Source organism: Equus przewalskii, chromosome 7 (assembly GCF_037783145.1).
Source record: "Equus przewalskii isolate Varuska chromosome 7, EquPr2, whole genome shotgun sequence".
NCBI lineage: Eukaryota > Metazoa > Chordata > Mammalia > Perissodactyla > Equidae > Equus > Equus przewalskii.
Window position 1 is genome coordinate 66,523,988 of NC_091837.1, and position 26,231 is coordinate 66,550,218.

The following is a 26,231-nucleotide window of genomic DNA, read 5'->3' on the forward strand; positions in this document are numbered from 1 at the left end:
CACAGCACGGCTTGATGAGCAGCGTGTAGGTCCATGCCCAGAATCCAAAACAGCAAACCCAGGGCCACCAAAGCAGAGCATGTGAACCCAACCACTTGGCCATGGGGCCAGCCCCAACTCTAAGGTTTTTGATCTAGCTTGTAACGGGCTGATGGGGTCTTCTTTCCTGCCAGAGATGGCCTTAAAATTGACCTATTCAAGGATCCCTTTAGACTGATCTGAGAACTCTGACCCAGTGCCCTCATGCTGTCCTCGCAGCCACTCTGTTACAGTCTCGAATGCCTACTATGAGGTCAAGTGGCAGAGCTCGGACAGCCTGTAACAAATCTATTTTTAATATATATCCAGAAAAAGTGAAAAAAACATAAAGTGAAGACTTCATAAATGAATTTCCAATAAATGAGCATATTCATGTAACCGGCACCCAGATCAAGAAACAAAGTATTACCAGCATTCAGAAGCCCCTCAACAATTATGTTTAAAACACGTTTCTAACAATGTAAACTGATGATTTTAAAAACGAGCTATCAAATTCCAAATAGACAAGTAGTTATTAGATTTTCAAAGACAATTTAGAAGTTACAGAAGACAAATATCCCTGAGGAAGTCATTCAAAGATCTGGAGACACTGTGTTCCTTTCCATAGCAAAACCCAAGCCCTCAGCTAACACAAGCCCCACAGTGGGCTCCCCCAAGCCTTGGAGCTGAGCCAGGATGAAAGGAGACAGGTACACCATCTAACTGAGTGAAACCCCTAGCGATGTTAAGAGAGCAAGTTCACGTTGGCCGTAAGGACATTCCAGGCAGGGGTCATTGGAAGTGAGAGGACAACTACTATTTGTTGCCTGCCAACTCTGTGCTGGTCTCTCTGCTAAGGGTTTCCCATGGACTAACCCAGTGATACTAGTGAGAGAGTTGTCCCCATCTTAAAGAAGAGGAAGCTGAGGAGAGCAAACAGGACTTGCCCCAAATCTACATAGTATGATGCTCAGAAGCCCCAGAACGAGGATTTCTATCCATCTGACTCCCAAGAACATCTTTCTAGAAGGAACAGCATAGGCAAAGGCACTGGGGTAGGAATGAGGACCGTTTGTCCTGGGGCACTTCTCCTCTGGGGCAGCTGACACACTGAGGAAAAATGAGAATTAAGGATGCAGGGGTGGGGTAGCACCGCACTACAGAGAGAGGGCCCTGAAAACAAGTAGAGGAGATTTGATGGAGGGCTGCTTTCTCTTGCCCCAACCAGCTACTTTGTCCCTCCTGCCTTCCGTGTATGATGGTTAAGAGTTCATGGTGGGGACCTTGGTAGGCGGGAGGGGGGAGGAATATATGTGTGTAACATCTTGATATATATTTTTATTATGCATTTACGCAGATGCTTTGATCCTTCATGGGGGTGTGTTGATAGTCCCTACTGCCCTGTTATTTTCCACTAGAGGAAATGTACTAGCTCTGCTGTTGACATATCACCTCAGCCTCCAGCATCACACAGGTGTTTGGGATGGTACCCTCACCTTCTGATCTAATGTGCTTATAGGAAAAGCACAAGCCCAGCAGCCCACATGAGGTGGTGGGACAATAAGGCTGTGTCACTGCTTTGTGTGTGTGCACAGGCTGACCTTCAAGGCCCTTCCGTGGGGCCTGCCAGCCTACCCATCTGCCCAGGTGCCTCAATGCCCCCTGCTGTTGGCAGCAACTGTGTCAAAGGCATCACATGCTGCCTCACCCTACCACTCACCAGCTCTCGACTGCTTGCCTCGCCAACTCTCTCTTTCTGCAGCTTTTAAAGGGACGATGATGCCACATGAAGGAATGAAGGAACATCTGCCCTCCACCCCATCAAAATATGAGTCCCAAAGGATAGAAATCATGGCTAGCAGAGCGAAGCAGAGGGTCCTGATGCAGGGAAGTGCTGAATAGGCTTCTGAGAAATGACTTTGCTCACTCCTCATCTTCCTCTCGCCTTCTGATGGGACCTAATAAATACTGGCTCTATCCACTCCCCTACTGTCCCAGAAGACAGACCCATGCTGTCGTCTTCCCTGTCACTTCTGTGTAAACAGTCCCCAAGTTCAATGTTGCCAGCCCTGGGTTTTTGCCCAGACCAGAGTCCCACATCTCCAACTTCATCCTAGTCATTTCCACTTCCTGTCTAGACATCTCAAACATGTCACAAAATGGGCTCTCAATTGCCTTTACTCTACTTCGTATTGTCATTTCAAAATGTTTATTACAGTGTAATAGCCTTGCATTAAAATGCACATATCATAAGTACACAGCGTGGTGAATTTTCACAAACTAACACACCCAGGTAACCGTGACACGGAAGGTTATCAGCGCCTCAGAAGTCCCTCTTGTGCCCCATCCCAAAGGAGAGTAATATCCTGACTTCTCTCAGTTTAGCCTGTTTTGAACTTTGTATAAATGGAATCACAGTCTCTACTCTTTTGTGCCTGGCTTCTCTCACTCGACACTGTGAGGTGCATTCATACCATCGCATGTTGTTGTAGGTCACCATTCTCTTGCTGTGCAAATATATCATTATTTATTCACTCTACTGTTGGTGGGCAATTGGGTTATTTCCTATTTTTGGCCGTTATGAGTAGTGCTGTATTGGATTTTGTCGGGCATGTCTTTGGTTGTGATGGTATGTACGCATTTCTTTTGCATGTGTTCCTAGGAAGGCATTGCTGGCCTGAGGGGTGCTCAGACACCCCCTCTAGTAGATACCACCATGCACTTTTCTAAAGTGGGTGTATGCATGTACATTTCCCCCAGGAGCACATGTGAGTTCTGGTTGCTCCACTTCCTCACCAACACTTGACACCATTTTTTATTTACCCATCCTTCACCCCATGTCTCTCAGTATTTCTTTTTCTTCCCAAATTCTCTCCTGTTTGCAGCCCATTCTCTTTGGTACTGCCCTGCTGCAGGCTCCATGAGCTCAGGGCGAGCCTCCCTGGCTTCGGCCTTCAGGCCACCCCATTGAACTGCTCCCAGATAATCTCCGTGAATGCTGCTTTCATCATCGCCCTGTTCTCTCTACAGAACTTCCACGACTCTTGATCTCTAATTACTTTAGAGGAATATCTGTTAGCCTGATTTTTGACCCTCTGAGCGAGTCTAGTCAGTGATCCAGCAGACCTCATCTTTCCTTCCAGCCTCAATGCTGCCTTTGTAATTCCCACATGTTGTTTTCCAAGCCTTAATCCCTCTCCCGTAAGTCTCGGACAACAGCTTGTTTGGCAGGAAAACTGTCTCCTCTGCTGGCCGTTCTACAAGAAATCCCCAAGCTGAGAGGTTTGGTGTTGGCAGAGCCTTAAAGAGGCTGTTCCAACACTCTCATTTCCAAAGAAGCCTCAAGCTATAAAGCACTTTAAAAAAATTCTAATGACTTGCCGGGTGTTTCATGGCTTTCTTAAAGTAACAACTATCACTTATTTGCTGGTGGCCTTTATTTGATCTGAAGGCAGGCAGTGCTTGGGATATTAACTGGATGGGGAGAAAAGTGAATAACAAAGAAATTTCAAGTCAGCTCTGCTTTTAAAACTGCTTCTCAGTGAGAGAAACATATTCTCAGCTACAGTTCTTCAGCATCTGCCACAGTGAAGGAGATTTGGGGCCAGTAGAAAGTTTTTGAAACCTCTTCTCGTTACAGAGAATCATAGAAATAAATGCACAGGAAATAGAAAGCAGGCAAATTTCACTTACTCCTCCCAAATTTTAAGGAGACAAATAAAACTATGTGTTTAATGTTTGCTTGCAGTTTATTATCATTATTGCTTGAATGTAAACTTTGCATAAGGAACCTCAATACACTAGTTTATATTGCCCATATTTAGAACTTAAAGCAGAATTTTGCTATTTTAAATGGCCTTAGAGTTTCATAGTTCCACCTTCTCTTTTCCAGTGTAGTATTTTTCTCACCTATACTTTCTTTGATGCTGAGTCATTTGGTAGGGGGTCAATGCCTGGTTAGCGTATCGTATCAGAGGAAGCGAGTGTCAGAGTGCATCATCAATTCAGATGCCTGACTCGAACATGATGGAGCATCGCATTCATTGTGTCCCCAAGCTGGAGCTGGATTGTGACTCACAACACACACCCTTCAGTGTAATCACAAGACTGTTGGCAGCCCACAAACCTGCCGTGCTTCTCTCAGCTGACACAAGTTCCTTCTTGAAAGGCTGTTCCCTCTTTTCCTGCCTTCACTAAATTCTGCTCAAATGTTGAGGGCCTTATGAGGCCCGTATCTTCAGGAAACCTCCCTCTGCCTACTCCAAACACTGCTGATGTTACCCAAACGCTTTTAGCCCTAAATCATGTCTGCTCACAACTTAGTGCTTAATTGCACATTTCTCATATCGTTGGAGAGCCTCAAAATCTAGCAGTTCTTTTTTCTTTCTTTTTTTTTCTTTTTTTTTTACTTAAACAACAGACAATTATTTCTCATATTTCTAGAGACCAGGAAGTCTAAGACCTAGGTGTCTGCCGCTTCCATTCTGGCGGGGGTCTTCTTCCTGGCTTGTAGACAGCCACCTTCTCGTCTTCTTCTTGTGCACTGATATGGCCTTTCCTCTGTGTGTGCATGGAGAAACAGAGAGAGCCCTGGTCTCTCTTCCTCTTCTTATAAGGACACTAATCCCAGGATGCGTGCTCCACCTTCATGACTTCATCTGAACCTAATTACCTACCTAATGTTCTATCTCCAAGTTCCATCACATCAGGGGTTAAGTCTTCAACATATGAATTTTTTTTTATTGCTGTAACATTGGATTATAACATTGTATAACTTTCAGGTGTACATCGTAATGTATTTTGAATTCTGTGTAGATTATACCATGTTCACCACCAAAAGACTAACTACAATCTATCACCACACATGTGCATAATCACCCCTTTCACCCTCCCCCCTTCCCCCTTCCCCTCTGGTAACCACCAATCCAATCTCTGTTGCTATGTGTTTGTTTGTCATTGTTTTTGTCTTCTACGTATGCGTGAGATCATCCAGTATTTGACTTTTTCCCTCTGACTTATTTCACTTAGCATAATACCCTCAAGGTCCACCCATGTTGTCACAAATGGCCGGATTTCATTGTTCCTTATGGCTGAGTAGTATTCCATCATGTAGAAATATCACATCTTCTTTATCCATTCATCCCTTGATGGGCACCTAGTTTGCTTCCAAGTCTTGGCTATTGTGTATAATGCTGCAATGAACATAGGGGTGCATGTATCTTTGTGTTTTCAAGATCTTTGGACAAATACCCAGCAGTGGGATAGCTGGATCATATGGTAGATCTATTCCTAATTTTCTGAGGAAACTCCAAACTGCTTTCCGTAGTGGCTGCACCAGTTTGCACTCCCACCAGCAGTGCATGAGAGTTCCCTTCTCTCCACATCCTCTCCGACACTTGTTGTTTCCTGTCTTGTTAATTATAGCCATTCTGAAGGGAGTGAGATGATATCTCATTGTAGTTTTGATTTGCGTTTCCCTGATAGTTAATGATGATGAACATCTTTTCATGTTCCTGTTGGCCATCCGTATATTTTCTTTGGAGAAATCTCTCTTCAGATCTTTTGCCCATTTTTTAATCGGGTTGTTGGTTTTTTTGTTGTTAGGACATACGATTTCTTTGTATATTTTGGATATCAACCCCTTATCTGATATGTGGTTTGCAAATATCTTCTCCAAATTGTTAGGTTGTCTTTTTGTTTTCTTGATGGTTTCATTTGCTGTGCAAAAGCTTTTTAGTTTGATGTAGTCCCATTTGTTTATTATCTCTACTATTTCCCTTGCCTGAATCAAACATGGTATTTGAAAAAATGCTGCAAAGAGCATACTGCCTATGTTTTCTTCTAGAAGTTTCATGGTTTCAGGTATTACCAGCAGTTCTCGATTAAACTTGACAGGCATCTCTCCCTCCCTGGAAGACTACATCATGGGCTCCCTCTTAGGCCAATGAATTATAAATCCCTTCTGTGCTAAGGAAAAAGCGCTAGCATGACCATTGATCGTATACAGTCTTGACCTTGACATCAATGTTCCCTTTGTCTTCTTGCTCCACCAGGATGCAAGAACTGTCTTATACCTCATGCCATCCTCCAGAGTCCTGAGGACTTACCTAGATACACAGTAGGATGAGAAATCAGGGATGAACAATGGCAGCTTGGAGCATGGCCTACAGCCTGAGAAAAGATGCTGGGTCCCAGGTCAGCAGGAGGGTGGTGAGCTAGCCAAGGCATCATGAGTTTACAGCCTAAGACCTGGGATGTAAAGGGAAGAGGAGCCAGCCATACCCCACACCCAATCTTTGGAGAGCCCAGGCCCCCTGGGTTTGGCAGTTGGGATTGGCACTGTCCTGTATCATCCACATTAATCTCCACCAAGGAGACCCTGAAGATGCAGGCTTCCTTTCTGCTTGGCCAACTTCAGGATGGCTCTGGTACCCCCAGAACAGGCCAGCCTGCACACCAGGAGCTGAGGCCCAGTCCTCCTCGGTTTCAGGACAGTCCTAGAGGCAAGCCAAAGCCTCTAACCATGGAGGTTGATCTGCAAGCAGGAGTACCAGGTGTGTGGTGCCTCAGACTGACTGACCTGTGGCAGGAGCAGATGAGAAAGGGTCATCTATGTGTGTTCTGCATGCAGGGGCACTGTCCCCTGGACTACATGTCCCAGTCATAATGCTATGCCCTGCTCTGAGGGCTATGTTTGGGGAAAATCTACCCCCACTCCCTTGCCGTACCAAAGACACACACACACCCCTATCTCATTATGGCGCAAGAACTCATCCTAGCCTTTCATGTTCCCAGAGCCCCAAAGTTATTCTCCCATTTAGTCATCCATATACTCAACGAACAGCTACTGAGAATCTCTACAAGCCAGACATTGAGCCTGAAATTGGGGCCACAGCAGTGAACAAAACCAGCCCAGACTCTCCCCTCAGGAAGCTTGCAGTCTAGTGGGCAAACTTAATGAAGCAAATATTCACACGATTATGTAATTACAAATAATGACCAATGGGGAGATACATGCCAATCATTGCAGCCATGGCCTAAAGTGTTACCTTTCCTCAAACAGTGAGTCTTAATGAGGGACATTTACCCACCCCTGCCCTGGGGTAGGAGAGAAAGCAAAGGGGAGGGCAGGTATAGTTTGGAAAGTGTATTTAAAATGTCTATTGTTGTAATTTAGGCTATAGAGAGTACAGCTCCACACAGATTTTTTGCCTTTACGAGTGAGAGGAATCATTGCAGGGCCCCAGGGTAAAAAGGCAAGGAATTCAAGATGGAGAACCAAGGGGTCGGGGCTACCCAGGAAAATGATAAAGGAAGATCCCTGACACCTGGGGAGGGGAGTGGGGCAGGAGTTGCTCCTTCAGTGCAAGGGGTGTTGGACCTGTGGGTGGGCAGGATGCAGAGGCCTCTGGCTGGACCATAGGAGCCACTGCCAGGCTCCCCGAGCAGGAGGAGGTCTGCCCCTATGCATGCAGGCCTCACCCTCCTGTGACCTGAGATGATCTGGTGACTGATGGCTGTGTGGCACTCACCAAGCCTATGTAAAGCAATTAGCACCAGACAGAGGGTGGGACCTGATGGAGTGGCTTGACGGACTCTAATGGGATGATGAGGTTTCACCTAGAGCCCTGCCTTCTGGTGTGGCCCAGCATGTGACAGAACGCTCTAGGCTGCTAGTTGGAATGCACCCATGACCCACTTGGGCTCACTATGGTGTCTACAACCAAGACACTGGAATTTGTAAACTGTCGCCACTCCAGGAACTTGAATTCCTCCCTTTTCACCAAGTCTCAAGGACAGTGATGCTTGAGAGCAGTGCTTCCCAAACCTTAATGTGCATGAAAATCCCCTGGGGATCTGGTTAAAATGCAGATTCTGATTCCAAGGGTCTGGGCAGGGCTGAGATTCCTCATTCGGAACAAGTTCCCAGGAATGTCGACGCTGCTGGTCTGTGGACCACACTTTGAAGACTTGAGAACATTAACAAGGGCGAATGAAATTAAACCTTCTCCTCTCCTTCACGAGTGAGGATCGTCAGATCCACCATCCTTTACTCACCCATCACACATTTGTTGAGCGTAAGAACTGGGATGATGATGGCACCATTAGCAGAAATAAGGAAGTCAGAGGTAGGAACTGTTTTAGGGGGAATAATAATACAGGTTGCCTTTGCTTGAATGCCTATCATGTGCCATGATCTTGCATAATCTTTACATTTTGCAAGATAGGTATGATTAACCTCCATTAATTTCATAATGGATTTAAGGCTTGAAGAGGTAGAAGTAATTTCCCCTGGGGTGTTATAACTGCTGGAATTTGAACCTGGTCTGTCAAACTCCATCTGAACCCACTATGAGACACTTCCTTGTTTGGGAGAGTAAGGAATTAGGATTAGATTCAATCCAGTGGTCCTTAATCTTGCCTGCATGTTAAAATCACCAAGAGGACTTTTAAAACTCCTACACCCCAAACCAATTACGTCAGACTCTCAAGGAGAAGGACCCACTATCAGCATTTTTTAAAAGCCCCCCAGCTAATTCCAATGTGCAGACAAGACTAAGAATCACTGATTTCATTCAACTCCTCTTTTATTAAGTGAGGTAATTAAGAAGCTGATGGGTGAAATGCCAATCTTGTCAACAGTAGGACCTCTCAGTTCCTACTCTGGGACTCCTCCCGATAAGCCAGCGAAAGATAAACCAGGCTGGGGGAGGAAGCAGGATGGAGGTGCTTGCTCAGGGAAAATACATGGAGAAGAGCAGAGAATTTCAGCCAACACTAGAGACATTACACATTTAGAAGCTAAGGGGAAGATAGAAAACTCGCCAGATCCTTGAAATTAGAACAACATCTTGTTCATCTATGCATACTCTTGTACTTAGCATACATTAGACAATGGATAGATGAATGAATGGATGGAACAGGAAAGAAAGTGTGGGTCCAATGGAGAAGAAAGACCAGAAGTCAAGTTGAGTCGAGAAATGGGGAGCCACACTGGGATTGAGGGAAAAAACAATGATAGGAGAAAATACTTTACCTAGGATGAAGCTACCAACACAAAAGTAAATGGTCATCATTAGGAAATCATGTTTTGGGGTTTTATTTTTAGGATTGGGATTATTTTTTAATAGTAGGATGGAATGCCCCAAGTGGAAAGATAAATGGAGCAATCTATTTGAAGCAAAAAAGTCTTGAGGCTCCTGTAGAGACTTCATTGCGTCATCTCTTGCCATAATCAAGGTGAAAAGCTGAGGCTGCCCATCATCTCCTCAAATAGAAATCACAGATTCTCCACTGAGCAAAGCGCTGGATCCTCCACCTGTCCCCAAGGCAGCCTTTGGGTAACTTTTTTTCTCCCTTCAAGACTGTAATGGAAATTAGTTTAAGGCTAGTTTCTCCTTGTAAATTGTTGGGGATAAAAAGCTATTGAGAAATTGGTTGTCAGACTTACATGGCAGTTGAATTTCTCTGTAAGATTCTGTAAGCCCCAGACTCTGCAAAAATGTGAGTCAGGAGGAGCCAAAACTCTGAATGATGTTGGGCATTAAGAGTCCACACTGAAGTATTGTTTTGCTCATCCCTTATCATTATGTTTGTTTAAATTTCCTACTGGATTCGTCCCCTCACTCCATAGTGTTTAATTCATTGTCACTGTCAGAGGTGGGTTTAATTATGAGCCCACAGACCCTTGTCTTCAAAAATGACACCCCCTGAGGGGCTGGCCCCATGGCCGAGTGGTTAAGTTCGCGCGCTCTGCTGCAGGCGGCCCAGTGTTTCGTTGGTTCGAATCCTGGGCGCGGACATGGCACTGCTCATCAAACCACGCTGAGGCAGCGTCCCACATGCCACAACTAGAAGGACCCACAACGAAGAATATACAACTATGCACCAGGGGGCTTTGGGGAGAAAAAAGGAAAAAATAAAATCTTTAAAAAAAAAAATGCTTTAAAAAAAAAAAAATGACACCCCCTGAGCTGTGTCTTAGGTGCTCTTCTGTAAGGAGGAAGGACTTTTCTTCATCCATCCACACTCCCGTGGCCTACTTTGTGACCTCATCTGGCACATGGGCATGGCAGGCCAGTATGTCATGCATTTGAGGGCTAGAGAGCTAACCAACCTGCTCAGAAATAAACACTGAATTCACTCACACCAGATCTGGGACTCTGACCTGTCCCCATGGATGACTATGTCCCCATCACAGTGACAGTGACATGCCATCGATGCTCTGATAGCACTTACCATCCTGTGCCTTGGGACAGAGAAAGGCGGATCTTAAGATCTATGACTAATAAATTCTTCCCAATCAGAGATACTCTACTATGTGTTTATTTATTGGAGGTAGGAACAGGGGAGTTGCTCTTTGTAAAAAAGAAAACAGCCTAGGGAGCTTGGGGTCCTGAAATCAGAATTCAAACATATTATGATGATCAGCCATTGTGCCATCTTGTAAGAGGAAGCTGAAGATCACAGACAGGTTGACAAAGATTTGAGGCAGACTATCGGGGACAACAGGAACCATATCTGTCCTGTTCCCTGCATACCCCAGAACCTCCCACAGTGAATGTATACAGGATGGGCTTAATTATTCAGCGACTGAGTGGAGGAGCTAATGAATTACTATTTCCCAAACCAGTACTGAGCACCCAGGAGCACAGCCTCTTTGAAGAAGCCCTGATGTTGATACCCCTGAAAAGTAGATTCATTAAGAGCGGCCTGGGAGGTAAACCAGCTCCGCCACAGCAATGCCTCAGCCTTCTGTTTCTTCACATGCCAAAGCGAGATAACTTGTCTTGTAGGAATCATGATAGTTACAGTGAAAAACACCCAATAGCCAAGTGTGCTCTCTTCTTTATTTGAATTTTAACACAAGGGTAGGAACATGTCCCCAACTCCTGCCCCCAATTCAAGCTATTCCATTCTGAATGGACTATGGAATTTGTATACTGACTACTTTCCTACCATGAAAGCACAGTGTACAAAGAAAAACCAAACACACTTTTTATGTTCTTATGTTAAAGATAATTTAACTGATCTGGACATTTTTGATTTTCACAAGTAACATTTATAATTCAATATCTAACCAGTTAATTTTACCCACTACTGTAGCATTGTTTAGAAGACTAAATATGGTCTTAAGCGACTTTCAAAAGGAAATTGAACACAAACGAACACCAGTTAAAAATGATGAAAACTGAATAACGTCTGTAACCTACTTAGCCACATTGTATCACTGTCAGTATACTGGCTTTCATAATGGACTATTGCTATATAAGATGTCACCACTGTGGTAGCTGGGCGAGGGCTCCATAAGACTCTGTACGAGTCTCCCCTTTTGGGAGATTCTAGTATAACACATGTCAAGTGCCACCTGCAGAGGACACATATCATTTTTCTTTTTATTAGGCATTATTTCTCACCTGAATGGTATCCCGTGGAAAAACAATTTTTAAAAATGTACGTCAAAATACATACACAATAAAGGCCTTAGAAAATAAAGATTACAGGGGCTGGCCCAGTGGCGCAGTGGTTAAGTTCGCACGTTCTGCTTCTTGGTTCGCCGGTTCTGATCCCGTGTGAGGACATGGCACCACTTGGCAAAAGCCATGCTGTGGTAGGCGTCCCATGTATAAAGTAGAGGAAGATGGGCACGGATGTGAGCTCAGGGCCAGTCTTCCTCAGCAAAAAGAGGAGGATTGGCAGTAGTTAGCTCAGGGCTTGGCTTCCTCAAAAAAAAAAAAAAAGAAAAGAAAGATTACAGAGCACTGAGAAGCCGTAGAGAGGAAATGGGGGATAATTTTACCAGGAACCACGATCCATACTGCAATTGACGTAAGGATTAAATACATATAAAATGCTTAGAACTTGGCTGATGCTCAGTCAGCACTCAAAAAACATCCATTATTAGCTATTAATATGGGTTATTTTGCTCTCATAAAGTAAAAGAAGCCAATCAGCTCTTCTGGTGAAAGAGACATTCCATACCACGAAGAAGGGGTCACAGGATCCTTTATAGCAGGGGCTTTGATTAACATCCAAGACACTGTCATTGGGCATGGTTTACTCACAAAAGAGAGAGGATTTTAAGTGACTATTGTTTCTTTAGCTGACGTGGGTGGGTAGGGCCCAAGTGTGCATCTGGGGAGAAGCACAGTAGAACAGAATTCTCTTTCTAGGGGGGTCACGTGTGTGCTTATTTTCATTGAGACATAATATTCTTCCATTTCTTTGGTGGTGACTTCTTGACTCCTTTTATGCCATTCCTTTGCGAATCAGTATTTTAGTGTATGGAGAAGGCATATTTTTGACAAGCAGCACTCTGCACTGCTTGAAGACAGATATGGCCCGTGAGGCCCTTTGGGATGACCACACTGAGAGTCCAGAAACCTGGGACCAAATTCACATTCCGGCTACTAACTCACAAGGAAAAAGGCCTGGATAGCGACCAATAAATGTTGGCAGGCCGTGTCATATCTCTATGTCCTTTTCAGTCAGAAGTGGAATAGAATGTGTGTAGAATAACAGTAATTTAAAAGCAATAATAATATTAACAATAATGGCTATCATTTCTCATGTGTATCATGTGCCATGCCCTGGGCTAAGTCCTTCACGTGTCTTATTTCATTTGACTTTCCCAGCAACCCTGTGATGTGGGGACTATTTCCCTCCCTGTTTTATGAATGGGGAACTTGAGGTTCAGAGATGTTAAGTAATTTGCCCAAAAGCAAGCAGATAAGAAGTGGCAGAGCCAGGATTAGAAGCAGGTCTATAGGACTCTAGAGCCAGAGCTCCATGGACTACCTCAAAATTATATTAACACCACAGAGAACAGTATATTTATTATCATCTGGTTTCGTAGAAACCTTGTTTTCCAGGGTCTGCAGTTCTGTTTTTAAATCTGGGCATTGTAGCAGTTTACAAAACATTAACCTAACCCCAAAGATGACGGTTCAGGAGAGACAGACAGAGGAACGCTAGGTGAAAGTGTGAGGGTTGCGTCTGGCTCTTTGCTCCCATCGTGCCATCTGACGGCTCTGGTCTTGGAGTCAAACCAAACTCTGGGCGCTGCGGGCCACGTTCCTGAGCACGGGCTGTGTGACTGGTAGCACCATTCTCTGAATTAGATAGAGGCCCTGATTACCTCAACCTTGAAGAAAATCTTCCCTTCAGCCAATCCATACTGAGGCCAGCACCAGGGTGCCTTTCTGTCTAAACATTAATTATATGCAGGACTACGAACAGGAGAAGAGTAGCAGATAAGGTGGTTTGGGCATCTGCATTCTTAGCATTCATAAAATGCTGCCGGGAGGAAAAGAAATATTTTTGGCCCATAGAGTTTTGGCTAAGAAGAATACATTAGAGTTAGCAGCTCCCTTGTTTTTCCCTAGTTTAGTTTGTGCTTCTAGACTTTAAGAAGCAGAGCCCTTCATTCCCCACCCGAAGGGGAGAGAGAGTATCCGAAGAGAGAGGAGTGTCGCTTTTTGTAGTGGCTCCAGGAGAAATCCACTGGCCACAATCACAATCAAGACAATGACAGCAGAGAGAATGCCAGTGATCTGTGAAGATGAAAACGTTCTCATCACAAAGTCAACTTGCGCCCTGGCTCGGATCGCTGGGATGGCCTTCGAAGCAAAGATCCTGAAATACCTGTCTTTTGCCGGTCAATAATTGTTGGGCAAATCACTAAATGAATGCAATCTAGGCTGAGTTGTGCTTCACTCTGATTTTTGTTATTTCCTTCCTTTTACTAACTTTGGGGTTATTAGTGCTTCTATCATGATGTCTCTGGGAGCCTGAGACAGGACTTGCTCCAAATTGGAATCAACACTCACTCATCCAGAGCTATTCCAGAAGTGGAGTGTTATAGGAGCAATTTGGGATCTAGTTTGGGCCTGCTTGAGCTGTCTGGATCCCACGAATATGGGATCCAACTGGCTTTTAGAATTAAGATTATGCACAGTTCACAGTTAGCCAGGGAACTAATTTCCAAAAGTGACACAGAGAGTAAACTAAGAAATGTGAAGGTTCTTAACCTAAAAAAGGCCAAGAATTAAGGGGACACATGCTAAGAAAAACTATCAGGGATCAGAAGTTATTTCCTAGACAGAGCAATAGTGATCATCATGAAATACAAAACAATGGCCAAAGAGACCTAACAGCAGAAGAGACTGGTTGTAAAAATGTGAAAAGTATCCAAGAAAATTTGACACTAGCCAAAGAGATTCTCAGCAAAAATGCTAAAAGCAACCCTAAACCTTGTGGGAAGGACCTTACTTTTTTTTTTTGATGCAATATCTCTTATTAGAACTTAAAAAAATCAACTAAGCATTATACCACCATTATTCCTATACATAGCTATTTGGAAATTTAAAATTTTCAATTTCTTAGTTAGAATTAAGACGTAAAAATGGTGATAGAACTAGAAGAAAGCAAGAAAGCAATTAATCACAAATCCTTACTTTAAAATAAAACATAGCAATTCTCAACACCGTTGTAATCCTTAGTTAGAGGAATCACCCCCATTGACTTTGTTTCCAAATGGAAGGAGCTGGGTTAGAACTCAGCTTCTTGGAACTAGTGGTGCCTTTTCCCAAGTGAGGTGTCAGTTCTGGGTCTTGGAGAAATAGAAATGTGGGAAGACGTAAGGTACAGACAGGGAAGGACTGATTTTTCCATTGCTTTATCCACTTCCCCTACTTGCAGTTTTTTCTCTCTCAGCGCTGGTGGTTGTTTATTTTCTCCCAACACCTGGATCAAGGGATGTATTTGAATAGAGGGCTAGTATTTAGTTATGTCATGTGGCCCCCTTGTTCAGAAAGCCCCAGTCCCAATGGTGGTATCAGGCCACCCCACCTTCTCTTCTCAGTCCAATTATAAAATAAAGCTCAACTCCCTAAACTTGGGGTGGATATCACAATATCTCTAATGGTGAGGGAACAATCTAAGGAGTTGTAAATTACTCTCAAGACAGGGCCAGGGAAACAGGGCCATGCCAGTCCCCAATCTCATTTTTCCCAACACTCCAATCCCTTCCTCAACCTAGTCTAAAGAGACTGACAAGATTGTCCTCCTACCCCTTTGTCTATTGTCCCTCATTGGGAAATTGGTTTTTTTAATCCTAAAGAAACAAAGGCAGCAGCAGCACCATTGTTAGCTGATAAGTCCCCTTTGTGCAAAAGCACCCTAGCACCCCTTTCCTCAAGATATTTTAGGGTCATCTGCCGGAGTTTTGTTACAACAAATATATAAATGTCTAGGATGTTAATGAAGCCTCTCCTTAGACATGGTGCACTTGTGCAATACACAACCTGCACACCTTTAGGACTGGCAGTGGACACCAGAGACCTACACGATGGGCCTTACCCTGGCCTGAGTTTAATTTAAAAGCTGGAAAGAAGGTGATGCATGGAAAGAAGGCATCTGATAAAAGTCATGGTAGGGATGGAGATTCCCTCACCCTTCTGTGTGTGGGAGGAACAACCAGCTATTGAATGGAGCTGAATAATTGTCCAACTGCATTGAAGAGCAAAATCATAGGTGCCTCAGTGCCTCCTGCCATCACCCATCCCCACATCCCTTGGCAAGGGCAGGCAGTGGAGGTTTGAGAGAGATGCTTGCGCTGTGCTCCTGCTTGCATCTTGGCTCCACACCTGGGGAAGGCCCATGACAAGGGTGCCCCCTGAGTGGTGTTCTGGGTCAGTGGGAGTTTGGGATCTCATCTGGTGCCTTTTCATCTGACTGCTTACCTAACCAAATGTTGTGGGCTCAGAACACACTGCAGAGGAACATTCTGTTCCAGACTGGCCATCTTTGCTTCTCTCTTTGTCAGGAGTGGGAAGAGAGAAAGAGAAGAATGAGAATGTTTTTTCCTTAACACTCTCTGTTCCATTTAGCAAAGCCCTGCTCACGAGGCAGAGGAGCCTTCTAGAGAAATCCTCTCCTGTACAATTCCTGAGTGCGGACATTGCCCTGTTAACGCTTGTGGTGCAAATTAGAAAGTTAAGCTGCCTATAGATAAATTGGTATCAAGTAGCGGTCAAAATGAAATAGTGTTGGAATAATTTCCAAGTCAAACAATACGTGTTTAGAAATAGCTATGAATACAAGCGATTGCAGAAAAATATATTTAAATCTTATCATTATCCATAGTTTTGTTCTCCCTTCTTCACCATTTCTTGATTTAGATCTTATCACCCCTTACGCATATTTTATGAACTCCCTCAAAACCTTTCTAGGAAGAAAGAGAGCTGATATGGATAAAGAGATCCTGACCTTGTCATCCAATGCCTACCAGCCCACGTGGGACTGTGCAGCATAAAAGATTTTTTTAAATAAAAGACAATAGCAGAGCTGTTTCAGGGCCAGGGGCTATGGTCACTTGTCCAGGGAAGAATATGTACACAAATTGCTTTCAGTTCCCAGAAGTGCAGGATGGGTGAAAGTCTGCTGGGAAATCCAAATAAATAGAGGAGGAAAGAAAGCTGGATGTGAATGTTTGGGCAGAGTAGGTAGGGAGAGAGGAGACAGAGAACTTTCTAGAAGCAGAAAGTCTATGGAGAAACTCAAAGAGGAGGGAAAGCTTTACATTTCTTCAATTGCGATTAAGCCAGACAGAGGGGTGGCAGACGAGTTCAGAGAACCAGGAGAGGAGGGGGCACACGTGGAGGAGAAGCACGGGGAAGACTCGGGGAGGTTGGGAAAGGAAAACAGTGTCAGGGCTTAAATGCTCAGCAGATGATGCTCCATAAATGACGCCAGAAGGTGCTGGAGAAAGAACTGAGAGAAAGTCATCGAAGTGTGTAATAGGAGTGTTTAAAAACACCTAGGAATCTATGTAAGCACCTGTTACTGGGTGCCCGATTGTCCCTCTGATCTCCAGCTCAAGGGTTCTCTCCAAAGCCACTGCAACTGGGCAGCAGCAGACCCTGGCATCTTGGCATCTTGCAGTAGGAGAACTTGGCAAGCAGTGTCGGCCGCCTGGTTTAGGATTCTTGCTGAATAGTTGTCTGCAGGTTCGTAACTATGACCTCTCCGATGTGGGAGCCAGAAAGAAACTTTTCCCCTGGCTGAAGCTGGGAGGAGGGACTCTTTCAGGAATCCTCTAAGGTAAACCAACGCTGACTGAAAGGGGCAGACGTCGGAATGGTGGCAACTCCCCATGTCAGATACAGAGCTCTACGTACATCATTGCCAAACCTCATTGCAACCTTATAAGGAAAATAAACCTACTGCACTTTCCAGTGAGGGATCTGAGGTTCAGAGACGATGAGTAACAGACCGAAGTTTACACAGCTAGTAAGGGACAAGGCAAGGATGCAAACAGGCCTGTCTGACTCAGATTCCACTTGCTTTGCTCTACCTTGTGGATACCATATAGCAAGGCTGTATTTTGTGAGTGGCACTTAAGGTGTGGCTTTACAGGGAACGGGGAAGAGGCCAGGGAGGGTGGAGGAGGTGGCTCTGCCAAGAAGACTTGAGACTCAATACACACCCTCAGTCCGTGCCCAGGGCCACTGAAGCAGAAGGCTGCCCGGGTGCCGTGCGGAGACGGCTGCAGGATGAGGTTTATAAATGTGTGTTGATGGCTGAGTTCATCAAGTTAATTAATAAATTAATGAAAGGCAAACACTGGGCAGAGGTTGGAAATATTGCATGGTGCTAGAGTTCACCAAAGTACAAAGTTTGATGTTAGACTTTTTGGACAAGTTATTTCAAGTGTGTGAACCTCAGCTTCCTCATCTGCAAAATGAGGATAATGGCATTTACCTCGTAGGATTTTTGTGATGGTTAAATGACTGATGTGGATAAAATGCTCAGCAGAGTGCCCAGCACGTAGAGTGAATGCTCATCCGTTCGTGCAATAGAGTGAATGGTCATCCGTTTGTGCAATTCTTATCAGCATCAACGTTATTACTATGAGGGATTGTAACCGATCTGCATAAGGAACTCATAGGAACACTGGCATGATTCCCTTCATTCCTACAGCAGGCCCTCAGACTCTTCTCCTGTGGATTGTTTTTCTCCTTGAGGGCAGCCGTAAGAGTTGATTCTCCTCATTGTACCAGGAAAAAAATGTTGGGAGGAGATTTGCCTGAACCTCAAAAATTGAATCATGAACCTGGACCTATGATCTCCCTCCCAGGCCCCAGATACACACACCCTTAGCTGCAGCGGGCCCCTGGAGGGAGGGCATCCGCAAAAGGACAAGGAACCTTGTGGTTTGGCGGGTGTCCAGTGGGTGGAGCCAGAGAGTTGCCTGGCTGCCTTGCTGACCCCCGACAAGAGCTATCAGCTCACCCAGGATAGGGGGAGGCCCAGACGAGAGAAAGACCAACGGTGTCTGCACAGCTTTCTGTGGGTTGTTTGTTTGTTTGAATTCTGTGCTCATAGAAGTGCAACTGAGTTAGTTGTATTTCCGAACAAGCCACGAAACTGAAATTTAAGAAGAATGGGGAAGAAAGGGATTTTTCACTTGATATATGCATTCCTCTGCTATGGAAGTTTTGCCTCTTAACTTTTAAAAAGCAGCAGTTTGTCCCAGGATTCTCACCTGGAAAAAGGTGCATTCCTGGGAACATTTATATTTTTGTTTTCTCCTCACTGGAGAAAAGGGCAGGTTGGTTTCCAGAAAACCAACTGTATACCCCTGTCCTCCCAACTCTCGCACCACGCCCCTTAGGACTTGGCTGGATTCTTACACCTGTGTAGAAGCTGTGACAAGTATGAGAAAATTCCTCTCCAGGAGTAGTCACTTAGCTCCAGAGTTCACTGTCTAACAACCCATCCCTCAGTTTTTAGCGTAAGAGACACTCTGTTGATCCTTTTCAGTTACAAATCTTCCCCAAAATATTTCAGGGTGAGGGTAGGAGCTGGAGGGAAGAGCGTGGAGAAGAAAAAGATGAGCTTGAATAGGATAATTGCTGGGCAAAGACCTCGGAAACCGGCGGGAACTACGGCAAAGCTGTTGGCATGGAATCAAGAACAGAGAGAGAGACAGACATCAGGTACAGCCCAGGGGACCAGTTCCTCGGCAGTGCTTTGGCGTTGGTGCCTACAGTGGGCGGAGAAAGCAGAGTGCTCTGATATGCAGAGTGGGGCTGTGAGTATAAAACTGTAGGTGCCTCTCCAGGCACTATCTCCTCGTAAGCAGCCTCTCTTCCAATAGAGCCCAGAGTGGCTTTATCAGCCAGTGCCTTCTGCCACTGGGAAGCCAGCTGGAGTGTGAGTACCCTCCTTATACCTATTTGTTTCCAACTGTTCCTTCTTGGGGGGTTGTCCTTCTAATTTTGGCTCTTTTTCCCTTTTCTTTTTTTAATGGAGAAGTATGTTGCAGATGGTCGGAACTGAGCAGAAGCAGCAAAGTCAGAGTTCTGGTAGACTAGAAAGCAATTTACCAAAGCCCCGGGCTTCTTCCCAGAAGCTTGAAAGCAATGTCTTTGTTTATGGTTGAAGCCAAGTGGAAGCTGAGGCTGAGCTCCATGTACAAGACAGATTCCAGCAAGGACTCCACTTGATGTGCTAAACGACTCTGAGTTCATCAGTGCTGTATAGTTTTGAGCTGTGTTCTTGAAATAGTTAAGTAAAGTTGGAGACTTCAAAAACAAGTGGCGTACTGGGAATGGTCCTTTCCCATTACGGTTTAATGGACCTTTTTGCATGTGCTGTCATGCTGAAGGGAGTGTACATGATAACCATCTGGAGAACTGGTCGGCCACGCTGAAGCCACAATTGGGCAGCTGTTTGCAGCTGCTTTTTCTGGTGTGGAATTCAGACCTCGAGGCTTCTAGGAGTAGTGTGTTCCGAGAAGTGTTTTAATCAGGAGACAGGAATATCTGACAGCATTTTCTTTGTTTCTGATTACAGCTTTAAAGAAAACTGAGTACCTCCCACCACTTAAAATCAAAAACTACCTAAAATTAAGATTATTGTAAGTACCAAATAAATGTCAGTGCTGAAAGTCTCTTTATTATGATAGAACATGAATGTTAAAATGCTTTCTTCTGTGTCAATGTCCAAAACTTTGTACTATTTTTAAAAGTGATACTTGAGACATAGAAAATTAAAGACTTTCAGGTTTCTCCAATTGCACAAATTTCTACTATATGCTGACAATAGAATGAGTCTTATTTCATGCAATAAAATAAGGAATGTTGGTTGAATTGAAATCTCGATATTGCCTCACATTAGAATGATGAGTACTGCTTGTTTCACTAGTGATCTGGGCTACCAAAAGTGCTTTCTGACTCCTGCTGGAAAGCTCATCAGGTGCAGCTCCCAGAATATTCTTAGGATGTTAACTTCAACACACACAGGCCCTGGTGTGAATGTGTCAGCCACACAGGAGAGTGAGGCTCACTTTGAGGCATGGGAATATGTTTTACTGCTTCTGGTAAAAATTAAATAGAGGAGGGAGAAAAGAAGAAATATCACACACACAACTTTTCTGGAACTTCTGAAGGGAGAATGATATCCTTGGATGCAATGGAAGTTTAAAAAAAGAAAAAGAAAACATAAAAAGTTATCACACTCGTTGAATTCAACTAAGAATTGTTTATTATTAACAAGGTGATATCCAATATTTAACAATTCTTATTCACATACAAGAAAAAATGCCACTTAGCAGTCTCTTAGACTGGGCTTTGGCTGTGCATTAAAAGTGTGGCAGTATCTTATTGCAGAAAAAAGACCCCACACTGTGCCTTCTTCTCCTCGCATTTGTTAAGAATGAAGCTGAAGGAAACTGCTGCATTAGCGCTGGTGCCCAAGATGGAGCCCCAATAGTTAGCCTGAAGCATTTCAGAGCCTGAAGCCCAGCCCCCTCCTCTGGAAGAGGCTTCAGATCTGTCAACCTCCTACTAGTGGAGATGCGCAGCAGAACTAAATCTGTGCGTTGGTCTCAGTGTGGGATGGTTTGCCACCATTTTTTGTTTTGTTTAAGCAAAGTAAAATAACACTCAATGTGTGTAGTCAGCTGGTTGTCCCTCTTTGCTGATGGAGCTCTTTGCTGATGGAGAAGGCTGCCTTCTCTGTTAGAGGTCTTCGTCTGGGGCCACATCTCCTATCCCCAGGAACCCACTGAGTGCGCTGCGGCATCCCTCCGTCTTGCATTTCACGCGCTCCTCAGAGCCAGGGCGCGCGTCCTGCTGATTCATGTATTTCTGCCCTTTGTCATGTATGGAGAGAAAGGAAGGATGAATGGACGGTCTTTGATTGGCGGCGCTGATGATGCCCCTCCTGGTCCTCTTTGGACAGACCCTTTTGGAAATAAAGCTGTTGAGGCAGCGCATGAAGGCTTCGCCCGGCTAAACTTGACCCTGGCCCATGGGCCACCAGAACAGGTACGCTTCCTTCGTGCAGCCTCTGTCTCGGGAACCTCGTGGCCTGCGCTCCAAGCTCTGGTGTGTCTTTTCTGAATAGAGCATGGGATTAGGGGTGCTCAAGCTCTGCTGAGTGGTGAGGCTTGGGCTGAGCTGGATGCACAGGGGCCCTGGTCCAGAAAGTCATGTGGCACTCATCTTGGTTTAAATGGTGGACTGTTGAGCTGCAGCTAGGAAAACGTGGTCTAGGGTTTTTAATGCATCCTGCTTCTATTTTATTAGACTTTCTTCCTTTTATTTTATTACCCTGTCTTCTTAGTTGAAATTTAATGGCCTCCTGAGTCAGGTTTGAGAAGTTTGAGCATCAGTGGAAGGTCCCTGCTCCACTGCCTTGCACTGCAGTCCCAGTGAGGATGTGTGAATACTTATAAATTCCCCAAAGAAATGCAAATAGTCTAGTGTGACAAAACTCTAGAGTAAACTACAACTTTAAATTACTGGTTTCTCAGAACCAGTTCTCATGTCTGAGTTCTGGAACAAGTAGTCAGGGCTTCCAGGCTGCAAAGGGTTCAGCACTTCAGCATAAATGGTTCCTGGGGGCTCAGCAACAGCAGCAAAGGTCCACATGACTTATCTCAATAGGCGGATATTGGAGAGACAAATCGCAACAAGCCTTCTATATGTTGGGCTGTGGTTTCAGACTAAAATACTTCAATCTTTATTTACCTTTGGGTGGCTCGGCAGGGAACTCTGGCCATTCAGGTTCTCAGTCACGTCTGGCCAGTTGTATTAATCAGGTTTCATATCTGTATCTCCAAAATCTCTGAGGTGATGATGTATTTAAAACCCTCTAAAATAAATGCTGGAAAATTTGAGAATATGAGTTTTTCACTCTGGAATAACCCATATACCTAATTGTTTCTGTAGTTGGTGGAAAATGCCACTTTAATGTTTTCGTTTGCTGCTGCCTCTGTAGGACTTAAGCTACCTAGTTATGGAAACTCAATGCAATTGTGTGTATCTGAGCTGCTTGCCCTTGCCCCAGCTGAAGCCTGATGCCTCTCCTAAGTTGGTACGGCTTTGAAAATGAGTCACCGCACTGAGGAAAGGGCTTACGAGCAATATTTTCAGTGATGAGATTTAAAGAGGGACATATCTGAAAATAAATGATAGCCATCGTTTAGATTATGAAATAAAAGGCAATTTTTCATCATTGCTTAATAATTCAGTTTAACTATGGGCCAGCTGAGCTCCATATGGACTTAATTTTGGTGTCTGACCTCCAGCAGTTTTCAATTTAAGAATTTCTTAGTTCTGGCAGAGAGCATGGCGAGAAGCAGAGCGCGGCCTTCTCTCCCGCGGTCCTCCAGGCGCTCAGGCCGCAGGCCAGCGGGTGAGCTGGGGGGCCTTGGAGACAGACGGTGGGCTGTGCCCTGCAGAGACCCAGAGCTTTCACCGCACTGCCTACTGGCCAGGCCCAGACCTTGAAGCAGCAACAGCGAACCTCTCCCCCCATCCCCACCTCTGTGGCCTAATGGCAGCCATGTCGCCAAGCCCAGAGCCTGCCAACCACCTGGTATCGGAAGAGACATGGTAGAAAAATAGACCACATGTGGCCAAGAGGAAGTGCCCACCACCCTTTGGGAAGGTTTTCTGGCCCTTTATAGAAAGCCTGTGTATATACTTTTAAAAAGCTGCTCTCAACTTGCCCCTCGACCTTTCAAAAGAAAACCTTTGCCACATCTAAGCCTTCTAGATGTAAAGAGGCTGCCAACATAGGATGAAGTAGAGTTAGAGAATCACACATCTTGCAAATGCTTATTTGTTTTCCTAAAAATCGTAGAAAAGAAATGGCTTCTAGAAATGACTGTTTGAAATGGAATTGTTAGGCCACGACTAGAAGTGACGTCAGGAGTGACACACATCCAAGTTTCTTCAGTGGGTTAGAGGACACAGAATAGAGGACCTTGAGGAGGAAGAAAGGAAGGTTCTATGCCAGAGTGGCCATGGTTAGAAGGCATTTTCGTATTATGACCATTGTTTTGTGTGCGCATTTTATTCCTCACTACTATATATATAGTTGACAATGCTAAGTACTTTTTTGAAATATCTCATCTTTCTAGGTGTTCTGAAGTGCCTGATATAGGTTAAAACTAGAGGGAGTAAAAAGACATTTTGTAAATATCTTTTTGTCAAAATTCATGTGAAATATTGCTTCTTTTGAGGGGAATGGCCAAACCCCCTCTTCGAACAGTACACAAGTGTTTGTGCACTGGCTCAGGGGAGAAGGAAGTGGAAAGAGCTTTATGCCAGTGTGTTTACAGTGAGGCCAGATTAACCGTTGTCCCTTATGTTTCTGCGTTTGGTTACCTTGCTGTGTAGGTAGTGTATATCGTAAACCAATGAGTCCTAATTTTGCAATGTCTAGTCTCTAGATGTTAAAAGAGGTTGCCAGTGTATGACAAAGTACTTAGTAAAATTAGCCCATTTTGTACACTTTGTATTGAAATTCATAGGAAAGCTTGTCTCCTGCAAACGACTTTTGGATATGAATTTGTGAAACCACCTCTAAGCATTATATGTACTTGCACTTGTCCACTGGATTGGTGGTGGAGAGAAGGAGGGAGGGAGGGAATGATTCAGGCCCAAATGGTCATATTTAGAGGATATCTCAGATTATAACCATTGTTACGTGTGCAATTTTATTGAACAGTGCTGTGTACATAGTGGGCAAGTAAGTTCTTATGTGAAATATCTAGACTTTCTACATGTTTAGAAAGGCACAAAGTAGGTTAAAAGGAGAGTTAGTCAAATACATTTTGTAGATACCCTTTTGTTAAATTCATTTGAAATACTGTCTTTTAGAAATGCAATGATCAAAATGATCAAACTGCCTCACTGAGCAGTACACATTATTACATTTGTGCTGGTTCGGGGAGGAAGGAAAGAAAGTGCAAAGGGCTTTATACCAGTAGGTTTATAGTTAGGCAGATTAACCATTGTCCCATATGTCTGTGCATTTTGTTTTACTTAGCTGTGTATATAGTGTATAAAAGACAAACGTCTTAATTTACAACATCTAATCCTTCTAGATGCTAAAGAGCTTGCCAGTGGATGACAAAAGTAGAGTTAGAAAACAAATATTGTGTACACTTTGTGTTAAAATTTATGGGAAAGACTGTGTTCTGAAAGCAACTTGAGGAAGAGAAATTGTTGAAATCCCCTCTAAGCATTACAAATGCTTATTATGCTTGTCCACAGGGTTGGTAGAGATGAGACGGCGAGGGCTTCTAGGCTAGATATTCCTATTTAGAAGATACTTTCAGATTATAGCGTTTGTGTGCAGTTTGTTCAATGCTGCTGTTGTCTGGTGGACAAACTTAAATCCTTATTTGAAACAGGTAATCTTTCTAGATGTTTAAAAGGATACAACATATGTTAAAAGTAGAGAGTTAAAGGAACACCGTTTAAGCATTTTTTCAGTTAATTATAGGAATGGTTGTATTTCAGGAAGGGGATTGTTAAACCTGATGTCTTGGAGAGTATGCTGACTGTTCACTGGGTGGTGGGGGAGTGGCACAGGAAAGGAAGTGTCTAGAGAAGCGTTGTGTGCCCGTGAGTCTTTAGACAAATTCAGATTATCTAACCATTGTTCTATATGTGCATTTTAGTTAAGATTTCTGTGTATTAAAGGATAAACAAGTCCTAATGCCCAAAGTTTATTAAAAGTAGAGGTAGTAAAGTAATCCTTTTCTAAGTGCCCCTTTGTTAGCTTTTAGGAAGGGCTATCTCCTAGGTGTGTCTTTGTTAATCCACCTCTTGGAGCTAGATGTTATCCTACACTTAGTCTTTGAAATGGCGGAGGAGGGCGATGAGAAAGGATGGAGGGAAAGGCTCTTTGCTTGCATCTCCATATCTAGAAGACAGTTTTAGGTTATAACCGTAGGTCTATATGTGCGTTTTTGTAAAGTACTGTATTTATTGTGGACAAGGTTCAATATTTTGCAACATCTAAGCTTAGTAGATGTCCCGAGGTGACAATGTGTGATAAAAAGTAGAGCTAGTGAATTAATCAATTTATAAATATCTTTTTGTTATAATTGATAGAAAAGAAGCATCTTGGACATGGAATTGTTAAACTGTCTCTGAGCAATGTCCCTCAGGACTGGCTCATTAGGTTGGCAGCAGAGGGGCTGAAGGAAGTACAGAGGAAGGGATGTGTGCGGATGTGTTCACATTTATACTTGGATGATAACCATTGATGTGTGTGGCCTCTTTTGGCTGTACTGTAGGAATATATTGTTAGGTAATTCAATGGAAACATAACTCCTTGCTAATATTTTAATAGTGTAGATCAGATAAATTCTCTTAAAAGTATTATATTTTGTATACTCTGCTGCTTTATGTCTCTCTTTTTCCATCTGTAGACTGTGGTAATCAGGTGCTTTCATTGCTGTGCTTTTGTCTCACTTTTAATTGAACTTTAAGGGAATGCAGTATTTTAATTGTTAATTCTGCCAACATCTTTATCTAGAGGACTGTTGCCATTTTTGTCTCCAAGAAAGGCAAGATTACATTTTTTTTCTTCCAGTTTGAGTTGGTGTGGTGTATTCTTGGTTATCAAAATACTCATAAAGCTTTGGGACTTTGAAATGGTAAATATTCATAATGTCTGAAAAAGCATGATACGTAACTGTGCAATCTTAATTACATAAAAATGGATGTTTAGTTGTGCAGATAAACACACAGGACCTAGAAGGACATATCAAACTGTAAACTTCTTATGATTAGGGATGACTTTGTTCATTGCTTCTCGTGTTTTTCAGTTTCCTATTATGCACATGTTAACTTTTAAAAAAAATAAATATTACTTTAAAAACAAACAAAAAAAAGAATTTC

General features: G+C 43.8%; 1 protein-coding gene across 8 annotated transcripts in view; it reads left to right on the plus strand.

Annotated features, from left to right (window-relative positions):
- Positions 1-26,231, plus strand: part of LOC103567384 (urea transporter 1) — a 54,499-nt gene that overhangs the window by 9,220 nt on the left and 19,048 nt on the right. Inside the window, exons 1-3 of one of the 8 annotated variants that reach the window (XM_070630064.1) lie at positions 19,101-19,236; positions 19,879-19,942; positions 21,198-21,353. The exons of 1 other annotated variant lie outside the window; for it this stretch is intronic. In XM_070630064.1, the coding sequence (XP_070486165.1) occupies positions 21,207-21,353 (147 nt within the window). In that variant the 5' untranslated portion in view covers positions 19,101-19,236; positions 19,879-19,942; positions 21,198-21,206. Of the gene's footprint in view, positions 1-18,870; positions 19,237-19,878; positions 19,943-21,197; positions 21,354-26,231 lie in introns of those variants that run through there. 6 more of the 8 variants (XM_070630065.1, XM_008544028.2, XM_008544030.2 and 3 more) reach the window with 6 other exon arrangements.